General features: G+C 54.9%; 1 protein-coding gene across 4 annotated transcripts in view; it reads right to left on the bottom strand.

Annotated features, from left to right (window-relative positions):
• LOC142498689 (uncharacterized) overlaps window positions 1-13,522 on the bottom strand; it is a 73,234-nt gene that overhangs the window by 44,483 nt on the left and 15,229 nt on the right. For 3 of the 4 annotated variants that reach the window (XM_075606966.1, XM_075606967.1, XM_075606965.1), the window contains exons 4-5: window positions 7,215-7,341; window positions 881-994 (exon numbers count right to left, since the gene is read on the bottom strand). In XM_075606966.1, coding sequence (XP_075463081.1) covers window positions 881-994; window positions 7,215-7,341 — 241 coding nt within the window. The remainder of the gene's footprint in view (window positions 1-880; window positions 995-7,214; window positions 7,342-13,522) is intronic. The other variant, XM_075606969.1, reaches the window with a different exon arrangement.

Here is a 13,522-nt window from a genome sequence, read left to right as displayed (position 1 = left end):
TTTCGCATTGTATAGTGCATTGTATAGTGCAGTGGGGAGCAACATTTTCGGGAGGGGGGCGTGGCGCTTACAGAGGCCCTGCACTCTTCCTCACAACATTTAAATGCCAGTGGAGTGTGCGATGCCTCTGTATATCCCTTACCTTGTCTCCGGCGGGTTGTGGCGATGCATCACCATGGCAACATGGAGTCAAATGATGCTGTGGGGTCAAATGGCCACGCGACGTCACATGATGCCATGACGTCAGATAGGTACGGCAAGGGGGGGTCGCAAGCAGTGGGAGCAGACAAAAAAAGTTTGTGCACCCCTAGTATAGTGTATGGCATACATGTGTGTATGGTATGTGTACCTGGTGTGCGTTTGTGGACGGTGCATGTAGCTGTTGCGTCTGTGTATGGTGTGTGTTGTGTACTAAAATTAAAGGTTGGTTCCATAACTTCAGGGGTGCCAGCCAGGGGCTGCCTAGCACTCCTGAAGATATGGAACCAACCCGTACCAAGTATGTACTTCATTGTTTAAAAAAAATCTACATACTACAAACACAGATACAGGCGGTCCTCGGTTATCCAGCGGGACCCGTTCTGGAGGTAGCTGGATAGTGACACCGCTGTAAAGTGAGTCCCATGTTAATCAGTGGCGGTGAGCGTTGGATAACGCATTCAGGCGTCGAAAAACAGCTCTCAGGTTGCATTGTAAAGCGTTGGATATGCCATTCATTGTAAAGTGAAACGTTGGATAGCGAGAACTACCTGTAGTTACCTGTATACGTAAGCAGTGCGTTGCACCCATGAATACTGATGTTGTTATCATGAGTGTTTTGTTCACAAACCTCTACACACCCATGTGCACATTCCCAGCCTGTGAGATCCAGGATTCTCACCTTCATAAGCTTGAGCTCCGGTTCTTTCCCGACAACTACACTCAGCTTGTGGGGCTGCAACTTCTCTTTAGGAGCTGGAGAAACGACAACTGACTTCACTTTGTGAGGGTGGAGCTGCAAAGAGCAAAATGTGACATTACTATGAACTTCTGGGCACTTCGGGGTCCTGAGCACTTGCAGTGGTGGAGGGACCTTCAACACAATGGGGGACATTCACTAAGCTCCTAACTCATTTACCCTATGTACGTAAAAACGCCATTGCTGTGGTATGGCTTTTTTTTTGTCTATGTAAACTAACAGCTTTCTGTGTTATAATTCATTTAGCATTTTATAGTAAAACATTATTAACCCTTTGTGAATTATTCAGTTAAAAAATATGGAAAGAAAAACCTGAAGAATGACATGGCCTCCATTACCAAAGTTGGTCTCGGTGAACCCCTGGTAATACCTGTTGAAAACTGATCCAATAGACATGCTACAAGGAATGATAGAAGATGATCAGCCATTTGGCCAATATTTATGTATCAGTGTTTCCCCCACCCAATCGCAGATAGGAGCCATTACAGGGTGTATGGTGCATGTACCTGCTGGCAACAGGTGGGCTGAGTCGCCCGCCGGTGGTAGTGGGGACACAGGAACCGGCTTCTGGGGTTCATACGCCACATATCTCCTTAGCACTGCAGCGCCTCCATCTGCCGTGGGCTCCAGGAACTGAAGGTGATCTCCCACGGTAGAACTTATTACCTCTCCCCCCAGTAAGGTCACGCACCAGGCAGGAGGTATATTGCAAAACAGGAACGGTTTATTACTACTCTTCTGTAATAACAGTTTCTCAGCAGTCGTCTGCCGGATACAGTCTGTCAGCATTCACTGGAGGATGGTCCCTGGACCGCCACTACAGGCCAAGGGCACCCGTAGCCGTCCTAGCTCTTCCCCATCTCCCTAGTGGAGGCAGAGGTATGGACCACACTCACTTTCCCCTGCAGGGAAGAGCACATGGGTAGGCCCCTATCTCAGGCTCCCAACTGTGTGTCTATATTCACATATCCTGGGACGAGCACTGTATCTACTATTACCATAGCTGAGCAAGGGTATCCTTCCTTCCCCACCCACTTCCCTTTTTCCCTTGTCCCTTGGGTTCCCAAATGTGTGACCTGCCTTCCTCAGAGGGAAGGAACAACCACTAACTTTAGGGCAGTCCTGCCCTTAAGTACAGCCAGAAGGCGGGCACCCCATTGTCCCAGCTACAACAGGCTGTACCACCCCCTGCTGTCACACAAGTGCAGTACCAAAAGGTGAAGGGGAAAACCCCATACAAACCACTGGCAACCTGATAGTACCAGGGTTTACTGCCAGCCCATAGGGTAGAATAGTAGCCAGGGGTACCCCGCTACACTCTCCCTCTGGTGGATTCCCAACGACCCCGCTTGGGTCCTACATTTTCGGGTACCATCGTCTGATGAAACATGGACAAAAACAAGATAACAGTTCACATGATTATCACATTAATATGCATGATATACAGTTCTCTGTGAAAAACAGCATGTCAGGGTATTTGAAGAAACACATACAAAATGGCTGTAATATTAACAAAGGTTCCTCCAACATGGAGAACATTCTCATCAATAATAGTGCTCTGGTTCCAGAGGCTAACTAATGCTCTGCATGACCGTACACGGTCACTGAATACACCCTCTTAAGGTGGTCAGCGCATGGCATGATCCACTGGATCTAAAGCGCGAGCATAGCGATTTTCCTGCTAACATACTGGGCACCCACACCCAGGTATTATCTTAGGCATAGGCTCACTTGATCCCGGGGAACTATATCCAGATGACCCACAAGAGAACATCCCGGGACTACCATTCCCTGCATTATACCAATTTTCATCTGACTCCTCAGAATCCCAATTCTCCGGGAAACTATCTGGATCCCAATTAGACTGGTACTCTACCATAATCTCATGGTCCCAGGGCAGTTAGGGCGTAGGCCGATGGGCCATTCCTGTAGGTTGGACAAGGTCTAACCTAAACTCTTGCTCGTAGCGTCTCATGGCCTCTGAAGCCTGTTCAGGGGTGAACCTGCCTATTGCCACTGACGACGACCCTGTATATGTGTAGTATGTGTGGAACATCCTGATACATCAGATATAACAGACATTGCTTGCTTACTTCCTTCAGAAATAATACTGGACGCCCCCACAGACCTGTTATCAAAATCATTCTCCCAATCCCGATCCTGGGAAGGTTTGAGAGACTTAGCGGCTCTTTTACTCCTTCGCAAGGAGTAATAGTTCCCTTTAGCAATGTCCGCTTCTCCCGGTGGGACTCCACCCTCGGCCAGCCTAGCAGGTGGGGTTTCCTCATCGGAAATCCTTATAGCAGCTGCGGGAAAAGAGGACAGGCAATGCAACTGAATCTCAGGTTTAGTGGTCACAGGATAAGGGGCCTTGAAAGCAGGTGTAGGTACATCTGGGCACACCGGAGGTCTAGGTTCCTTTTTAGCCAGATCCTCAGCCTCTTTCTGGTGGGCCATGTGTTCATACATGAACCGAATAGAGGCATGTCTCTTTATTGGGGTAATAGCAGTACTCACCGGAGCGGGAATCAAAATCTTCTCCGCCCCAGCGGTCGCTGTCCTTTCGACGTCATCTCAGGCAGGTCTCGCGGGGTCCTGGTGCAACTCCAGGTCCCGCACCGGAAGGGTGTTGGCATCCGGTGGTCGTCCGGAAATAGATTCTCGATCATCCACCTGGATCTCAGCACTGGAAGGTACCTCCATCATCACTGGAGAATCGCTGAGTAGGTCTCTGGATACCTCCACGGAAGGTATACTCATCCGCCTTTCAGGTCTCACGGTCGCGGTTATTGTTGCAGGGCTCCTCCGTCTCTCTGAGCCAATAGGACTGTTCGGTTCCTCCACAGCATTGGTCGGCATAATCGACAGTGGTCAAAACACCACCAAAGACCTACGGCTGCTGGTACAGGAAGAGGGTAGGGACACATCCGCAGGGGAAAGGCACTGGATCATTTCCGAGTCATCAGGGGCAATAGGCAAGGCCTCTCCAGGCTCCTGCGCGTCTGTGAACATCGGTGCCTCACCACCCCAGGCAGTCACCTTACCCGGCATCTCGTGGGCTGGTCCCAGTTCACGACCGTCTCTGGGTCCTTTGCGGGGACGGGGTCTGGAACGTCTCAGGCCTTGTCTCGGTTGTCGGGACTTGGTACTCATCAGTTGTAGGCAGTAGCGGGCTAGACACAAGGTAGCTTACTCCCCCCACGGAGAAAATAGCCCCCCCAAACAAGGTCTTCTTCCGGGAACATACAATCAGGGCCCAAGCACATCAAGCTAGTGATCCCATCAGAAGGTACATCCACGAAATCTTCTGGCAGCGAGTAGTAGGCAAAGTCCATATCTGCTCCCCAGAACCGCTCAGCTGATCTGTGAGATAACACGACAATCAGAAATACAGGCTAGTCACTGGTCAACCAGGCATCAGCCAAATTGGGCAGTTTTATCATATGAATAATAATATTTTGTTTATTATATAGCACTGAAAGTATATGCGGAGATGCACATAGATTTATTTATTTTTTACGCACAACAGGTTCTTGCCTCGAACTGCTTTCAATCTAATTTTTTGTTTTGTGCCTGAGACACAGGGAGATTATTGCTATTATCATGATCCCATCAGTGGGTACATCCAGGAAACCTTCTGGCAGTGAGTAGTAGGCAAAGTCCATATCGCGTGACCTCACTTTATGTAAACACGGGCACAAAAGAAATGGGTAACTCATTCCTCTTGCTCGCCAGGCTCTGGAGAACTGAACGTCCGGTTCCCTACATCCAGTACCTCCCCTTTTCTCCAAAGTCTTTAGGCATTTGTTGTCGACATTTCCCCTCCCTCTGGTGGAGATTAGAGGAGGGACACTCGGCAGCGTTGATGGGGCGTGACTCCGACCCTTGGCTGAGCCAGTCACATGGTGGGGTCCTAGCTTTCGTGCCAGACCCTTGCAGAACTTTGCAACAAGGCTTGCAGACTTTTTGCAAACCTCCCACGCAGTTCCCATTCTCGGCGGGAACCGCCATTTTGAATTGTGCGACTCACGTGGTGTATTCCTGTGCAAGGGAACCTCCATTTTGTGCACAGTCCATTCACAGGCCACACAGTAACCGCGATTCCGACAGGAATCCGGTCCTTGCGGTTTCTCACAGCACATAGATTAGCAGTCTACCAAGAGTAGGTTGTACCCCAGACTAGCAAAGCTCCATCGCAATACGCTGTACGCGATCTTAGTCCATTACAAGCACTCTGTGACTCCCTGTGCATTCACAACTAGCAGCACTGTGGTGGTTCAGAGGTTCAGGCACCTGAGTCCGTCAAGGCACCCCTCCGCAGCCCACTTTAACAGCACCTTACACCACCCTGCTCTAGCACTGACACTGTAGACCCTTTCATTGATTTTTGGACCACGTTAACCATCTATCCCCTCCAAACCTCCACAGCTATCAATACCCAGGGTGACTCAGAACAGCAATAGCCCTCTGCTTCAGCACAGTTTGTCCATTAGGGCAGTCTAAGTCATACAAAGAAGAACCATCTGGCGACTCCAGGATAACCCTTGTGGCTGTTAGTCTGTATATAATTGATGTGTGGGGCAAGGAAAAAGCCTCATGGAGGTATGGGGTTGAAGCTGTGTGCAGTCCCGTTCCCAATGTATGGCGAGCGGCTGCAGATGCGACAGCTAACGGATGGAGTTGATACTCATGATCCGTCCCCTCTGCTCCCGGCTGCACGTTCCCCTCCAGGAGTGAATGACGTACTTCCGTTGCGCGGCCACGATCCGGATGTAGACAAGAAGATAGAAGATCGATGCCAGCGCGGCTCCTGTAGATATCAGACTCACCAGGTAGGATGGAAAAAATGAATTTATTAAACTACATAAAACAGATAATAACAAGACATGACTAGGAGACCTCCTCCCACGAAACGCGTGGGAGGACGTCTCCTAGTCATGTCTTGTTAGTATCTGTTTTATGTAGTTTAATAAATTGATTTTACCATCCTACCTGGTGAGTTTGATATCTACAGGAGCCGTGCTGGCATCGATCTTCTATCTTCATGTCTAAGTCATAGTTTCATGGCGCGGAAAGTTGTCCCTGGTTATGGTATGCTGGGGTCCCCTGAACACTATACCGAGCCTCCCTCCTTCTTTAGCACTTGTTCTGGAAGCGTACCTTGTTACTTCCAGCTTTTTTTCACTGTAAGCCTGTCCTGTTTGGTAAACAGATCTCAGCAGCGCCTCCAAATGTAACAGTGTTTCCCCCACCCAATTGCAGATAGGGGCCATTACAGGGTGTATCGTGCATATACCTGCTGGCAACAGGAGGGCAGAGTCTTCCGCCAATGGTAGTGGGGACACAGGAACAGGCTTCTGGGGTTCACACCCCACATATCTTCTTAGCAGTGCAGCGCCTCCATCTGCCGTAGGCTCCAGGAACTGAAGGTGATCTCCCACGGTAGAACTTAATACCTCTCCCCCCAGTAAGGTCACGCACCAGGCAGGAGGTATATTGCAAAACAGGAACGGTTTATTACTACTCTTCTGCAGTAACAGTTACTCAGCAGTCTTCTGCCGGATACAGCTATGTCAGATCAGCTATCACTAATGATGGTCCCTGGACCGTCACTACAGGCCAAGGGCACCCGTAGCCATCCTAGCTCTTCCCCACCTCCCTAGCGGAGGCAGAGGTATAATCACACTCACTTCTCCCGTAGGGAAGAGCACATGGGAAGGCCCTAATCTCAGGCTCCCAGATGTGTGACCTGCCTTCCTCAGTGGGAAGGAACAACCCCTAACTTTTGGATCGTCCTGCCCTTAAGTACAGCCAGAAGGCGGGCACCCTGTTGTCCCAGCTACAACAGGCTGTACCACCCCCTGTTGTCACTCAAGAGCAGTACCAAAGGTGAAGGGGAAAACCCCATAACAACCCCTGCCAACCTGATAGTACCAGGGTTTACTGCCAGCCCATAGGGTAGAATAGTAGCCAGGGGGTACCCCGCTACACTTACTAAGAAGTTGCTATTCCATAAGACACCTTCTGGTGCCAGAAGACACAGTTATGACCAATTCAGATGTCGTCGGAGGTTGTCTTATGGAATAGCACCGCTTAGTAAAAATGGTCCAAAAGAACATAAACGCTTCCCTAAAGAGCTTTCAATCAAAATACTGTTTTGTACCATACATTCAAAGTGCCTGTTAGCATAGTAGTGGCGCCTCATGTCTCTAACACAACTTACTGATCAATGACATGATCGTCCCTTCCCGCTCACCTTGCCATTGGGACTGATGTGAAGGGTAGAGAGGTAGGAGCTGTGAAGTCTGGATCCCTCCCACTTGCCCTGCAGCTCAGGGTATATCCTTCGATCACACACTGTTCCCCAGAGCCGCTCAGCTGATCTGTGAGATAACACGACAATCAGAAATACTGGCTAGTCACTGGTCAACCAGGCATCAGCCACTCGGGCACTTTCACCATATGAATAATAATATTTTGTTCATTATATAGCGCTGAAATTATATGCGGAGATGCACATAGATGTATTTTTTATTTAACGCACAACAGGTTCTTGCCCCGAACAGCGGGGTCATGTGACGTCATTCGAGGCCGGTTGCCGTGGCGCCGTGACGTCACAAGACCGCAGCGAAAGAGGTATGGGGGGCGCGAGCATGGGGGGGGAGCAGGCAAAGGGGGCGCAGCTCAAATAGTTTGTGCTCCCTTGTACTAGAATTTAAGTCAGCGGTGGGCAAACTCCCGTCCTCAAGGGCCACCAACAGGTCAGGTTTTCAGCATATCCCTGCTTCAGCACAGGTGGCTCAGTCATAATGACTGAGCCACTGATTGAGCCACCTGTACTGAAGTAGGGATATTCTGAAAACCTGACCTGTTGTTGCCCTTGGCGACTGGAGTTGGCCTCCCCTCCTGTAAGCTCTCACGAGCAGGGCCCTCATTACCTCTTGGTATCTGTCTGTGATTGTTTGTCTGTATTTGTATGTAACTATTTATGTAATTATCACATTTCTGTACCCCCCCCCCCCCCCCCCCATTGTACCAAGCTACAGAATAAGTTGGCGTTTTATAAAAAAAGTATAATAATAAAGTAAATCACTGAGCTGAGTTTGGAGGTACTGAGTACAGTAGAATATATATATATCAATATATATAAAACTGAAACTTGTTTGTGTGTCTGTAGACCATTTGATTGGTCCGTCGGTCCGCTCGCCCTCCCACGGCTCTCATTGGCCGGTGTCTCGCCCCCCCCCCCCCCTACACAGCCCTCCCCCCATGAGCGAGAGACACGCAGTGCAGCCACAAACCCGGCTCTTCTCCCTTCCACAGGCACCCGCACCACCGCTAACACCCCCCCACCCCCATGAGTTACCCAAACCTGGCTCTTCTCACCTACACAAGCACCCGCACCGCCGCTACCCTCCCCCCGCGCCTAACCACCCGCCCCGCGCCTCACCACCAGCGCCTCACCACCCACCCGTGCACCTCAGCCTCCCCCACCTACCCCCCCTCTCACCTCATCCCCCCACCTCACCCCCCACCTACCCCTCTCCCCACCACCCACCTCAAGCCCCCCCCCACCACCCCTGCCTTCCTGCCCCACCCAGTCACTAAAGTCACTAACCACCCCCCCACACAGTCAATAACCACCCCCCCACACAGTCACTAACCACCCCCACCCAGCCCGTCACAAACATCACCCACCCACTCACTCTGTCAGTCAGTCACCCACTCACTGTCACTCACCCAGTCACCCACCCAGCCACTCAGTCACCCACCCAGTCACTCAGTTACCCACCCAGCCACTCAGTCACCCACCCACTCTGTCACTGTCACCCAGCCACTCTGTCATCTGTCTTTTGTGGAAATATACAAAAAAACAGTTTGCATTGTAATCTTTTTTTCTGTATGACAATAAGAAAACAGTTAAGTTAAAGTTGTGCGCTAAAAAACGCTCCTGCCCCCCCACTGAGCCACCGAAGGGGGGGGGGGGAAAACACAGAAAAATGAGCCGCTGTTGCCGAGCTCTGAAGGGAGGGGGGGGGGGGGGGACAGTAACCAAAGGTGCGCCCTCGTCGCTGAGCTCTGAAGGGAGGGGGGGGACAGTAACCAAAGGTGCGCCCCCGTCGCTGAGCTCTGAAGGGAGGGGGGGGACAGTAACCAAAGGTGCGCCCTCGTCGCTGAGCTCTGAAGGGAGGGGGGGGGACAGTAACCAAAGGTGCGCCCTCGTCGCTGAGCTCTGAAGGGAGGGGGGGGACAGTAACCAAAAGAGCGCCCCCGCCGCTGAGCTCTGAAGGGAGGGGGGGGACAGTAACCAAAAGAGCGCCCCCGCCGCTGAGCTCTGAAGGGGGGTGATTACAAAGGGGAGGTCGCCATGACAACACGATGCAGCAGGAGGAGATGGAACTCCTGTATGAGACACAGGGGCCTGTGCAGTAACCAGCGATAAGTCGCTTATTGCCACCTTATCGCCAAAAAAGCCTACTGCTATCCAGTAGGCTCCGATAAGTCGGCGATAAGAGAGCTTTTCGGCAAATTTTGTTGCTGAAATTTTTTTTTTTAAAACGCCAAACGCACGGACACCCGCGGGGACCACCCGGAGACCCCCGCGGGGACCACCCGGAGACCCCCGCGGGGACCACCCGGAGACCCCCGCGGGGACCACCCGGAGACCCCCGCGGGGACCACCCGGAGACCCCCGCGGGGACCACCCGGAGACCCCCGCGGGGACCACCCGGAGACCCCCGCGGGAACCACCCGGAGACCCCGCAGGGACCACCCAGAGACCCCGCAGGGACCACCCAGAGACCCCGCAGGGACCACCCAGAGACCCCCGCGGGAACCACCCGGAGACCCCGCAGGGACCACCCAGAGACCCCGCGGGGACCACCCGGAGACCCCGCGGGGACCACCCGGAGACCCCCGCGGGGACCACCCGGAGACCCCCGCGGGGACCACCCGGAGACCCCCGCGGGGACCACCCGGAGACCCCCGCGGGAACCACCCGGAGACCCCGCAGGGACCACCCAGAGACCCCGCAGGGACCACCCAGAGACCCCGCAGGGACCACCCAGAGACCCCCGCGGGGACCACCCGGAGACCCCGCAGGGACCACCCGGAGACCCCCGCGGGGACCACCCGGAGACCCCCGCGGGGACCACCCGGAGACCCCCACAGGGACAACCCGGAGACCCCCGCAGGGACCACCCAGAGACCCCGCAGGGACCACCCAGAGACCCCGCAGGGACCACCCAGAGACCCCCGCGGGGACCACCCGGAGACCCCGCAGGGACCACCCGGAGACCCCCGCGGGGACCACCCGGAGACCCCCGCGGGGACCACCCGGAGACCCCCACAGGGACAACCCGGAGACCCCCGCAGGGACCACCCAGAGACCCCGCAGGGACCACCCAGAGACCCCGCAGGGACCACCCAGAGACCCCCGCGGGGACCACCCGGAGACCCCGCAGGGACCACCCGGAGACCCCCGCGGGAACCACCCGGAGACCCCGCAGGGACCACCCAGAGACCCCGCAGGGACCACCCAGAGACCCCGCAGGGACCACCCAGAGACCCCCGCGGGAACCACCCGGAGACCCCGCAGGGACCACCCAGAGACCCCGCGGGGACCACCCGGAGACCCCGCGGGGACCACCCGGAGACCCCCGCGGGGACCACCCGGAGACCCCCGCGGGGACCACCCGGAGACCCCCGCGGGGACCACCCGGAGACCCCCGCGGGAACCACCCGGAGACCCCGCAGGGACCACCCAGAGACCCCGCAGGGACCACCCAGAGACCCCGCAGGGACCACCCAGAGACCCCCGCGGGGACCACCCGGAGACCCCGCAGGGACCACCCGGAGACCCCCGCGGGGACCACCCGGAGACCCCCGCGGGGACCACCCGGAGACCCCCACAGGGACAACCCGGAGACCCCCGCAGGGACCACCCAGAGACCCCGCAGGGACCACCCAGAGACCCCGCAGGGACCACCCAGAGACCCCCGCGGGGACCACCCGGAGACCCCGCAGGGACCACCCGGAGACCCCCGCGGGGACCACCCGGAGACCCCCGCGGGGACCACCCGGAGACCCCCGCGGGGACCACCCGGAGACCCCCACAGGGACAACCCGGAGACCCCCGCAGGGACCACCCAGAGACCCCCGCAGGGACCACCCGGAGACCCCCGCATTGACCACCCAGAGACCCCGCAGGGACCACCCAGAGACCCCCGCGGGGACCACCCGGAGACCCCGCAGGGACCACCCGGAGACCCCCGCGGGGACCACCCGGAGACCCCCGCGGGGACCACCCGGAGACCCCCACAGGGACAACCCGGAGACCCCCGCAGGGACCACCCAGAGACCCCGCAGGGACCACCCAGAGACCCCGCAGGGACCACCCAGAGACCCCCGCGGGGACCACCCGGAGACCCCGCAGGGACCACCCGGAGACCCCCGCGGGGACCACCCGGAGACCCCCGCGGGGACCACCCGGAGACCCCCGCGGGGACCACCCGGAGACCCCCACAGGGACAACCCGGAGACCCCCGCAGGGACCACCCAGAGACCCCCGCAGGGACCACCCGGAGACCCCCGCATTGACCACCCAGAGACCCCGCAGGGACCACCCGGAGACCCCCGCAGGGACCACCCGGAGACCCCCGCGGGGACCACCCGGAGACCCCCGCGGGGACCACCCGGAGACCCCGCAGGGACCACCCGGAGACCCCCGCGGGGACCACCCGGAGACCCCGCAGGGACCACCCGGAGACCCCGCAGGGACCACCCAGAGACCCCCGGGGGCAGAGGGGGCGGGATGTGTATCGGTGATTCTAACATGTGGTAATATTTATTGGGGCAGAGGGGGTGAATGAAGGGCCAAGTACCCTCTTCACTCACCCCCTCTGCCCCCAATAAAGCAGATATGGTGTCTTAACCCCGTCATTGCCTTATCGGTTATCCGCTAAGGTAATGAAGCTGCTTTAATGTAATTTTTATTAATAGTGTGCGGGAGCAGAGGGTCTCCTGAGCTGAAGCGGGGACCCCCTGCTTCCCGAGATACTTACCTCTCTATGGGGAGCAAAGTTTACACGCGCGTCACGCGGGCCAGTAGGAAGCGGAAGCGGAAGCTGATGATGTCACGGCTTCCTATTGGCCCGCGGGGCCCGGGAGCTATAAAAGTCCGCCCTCGTGTAATCCCTGCTAGCCAAGCAGAGCGGCTACCGGTACCCCCTGTGGAGGAAAGTATCTCCGGAAGCAGGGGGTCCCCGGAGCGGAAATTAATGGGGGTTCTCTCCGGAGACCGCCTGCTTCAATCCTATGTTGAAAACATTGCACACAAAAACGTCTGTGGAGATTGTCACCTTAATGTGTTCATTTCTTCTGGGGGACCAGGGACTCCTACGTCTAAGGACTTAAACTACTACTGGTGGTGGCAGCGTAATCGGAGCGCTGTGTGTGCATGTATGGGGGTGCGTATGCTCATTTTAGCGCCCAGCGGATGGGTGAGTGGAACAACTGGACGGCTAATTTGTTGTATGTATTGTATTGTATGTCTTTATTTATATAGCACCAAAAGTGTACTCAGCGCTTCACAAAGAATACAGTACAGGGAATTATAATAATACAATAAGTGCAGCAAAATCAGACAATAGGAAAGGAAATCCCTGCCCCGAAGAGCTTACAATCTAAGGTTTGAGGGGAACTTACAGAGACAGCAGGTGAGGGAATAAGTGCTGTAGATGGGAGTCATGGTCACAATGGGTGGTAGGAGTGACTGAGTGTGGGACAGTAACCATGAGTGCAGGCTATTTGGATGCTTGATTTGTGGGGCAAGTTTTAAGGTTAGTCAGTATTAAAATGAGAGGGTTAACACACTTTACAGGGGAAGAGATGGCAGGGAGGCGTGGGTGAAATCAGCTGTGTATGTCTGGGTTCAGGCTTGCGACGGCGATGTGACGTTGCTCCAAAAGAAATCAATTGACTCCGTCGCAAGCGCTTATAGTAAGCGTGATGGCGACGGGCAGTGGAAAATTTGGAAGCCGGCTAAATTTTATTTTTTAGAGACAATCGCCACATGTGACTGTCTCTAAACCAATCAAATTGTGCGGCCCGCCCCCTTTAGTGACGTCACTTGCGACAGTCACTAAAAAACATGATAACTTTTGCTGGTGGCGACGTCATCGGTCGCGTCGCTGGCACTATAAGCACGGCCGTAGAGGAGATCCCCAGAAGCAGGAAGGAGTAGCTAGAGGGTGTGACTAGAGGATTTGTGTGGGTGTTTTTTTATTGAGGGGTAAAGAAGTTGTTGGGAGAGAGATGTATAAATAATGGTGCAGTGGGGAGTGGGGAAGTTGAAGAGAACAGAGACATTCACAAAGGAGTGAGGAAACAGTAATATAAAAAGCAATAGGGAGGGTAGTGAGATGCAGGAGGAAAGACTTCCCGGGTACTGGAGGATAAAAGTGTATAGCTAATCACAGCTTTTAGAAAGTAAAGTTTTTACAGTTGCAAAGTTGTTGTTCAGAGTCCAGATCTTCCTCCAATCTTCACCTCCAATTTCAACTC

This window comes from Ascaphus truei, chromosome 7 (assembly GCF_040206685.1).
Source record: "Ascaphus truei isolate aAscTru1 chromosome 7, aAscTru1.hap1, whole genome shotgun sequence".
Taxonomy (NCBI): domain Eukaryota; kingdom Metazoa; phylum Chordata; class Amphibia; order Anura; family Ascaphidae; genus Ascaphus; species Ascaphus truei.
This window is presented reverse-complemented; position numbering and strand designations above follow the sequence as displayed.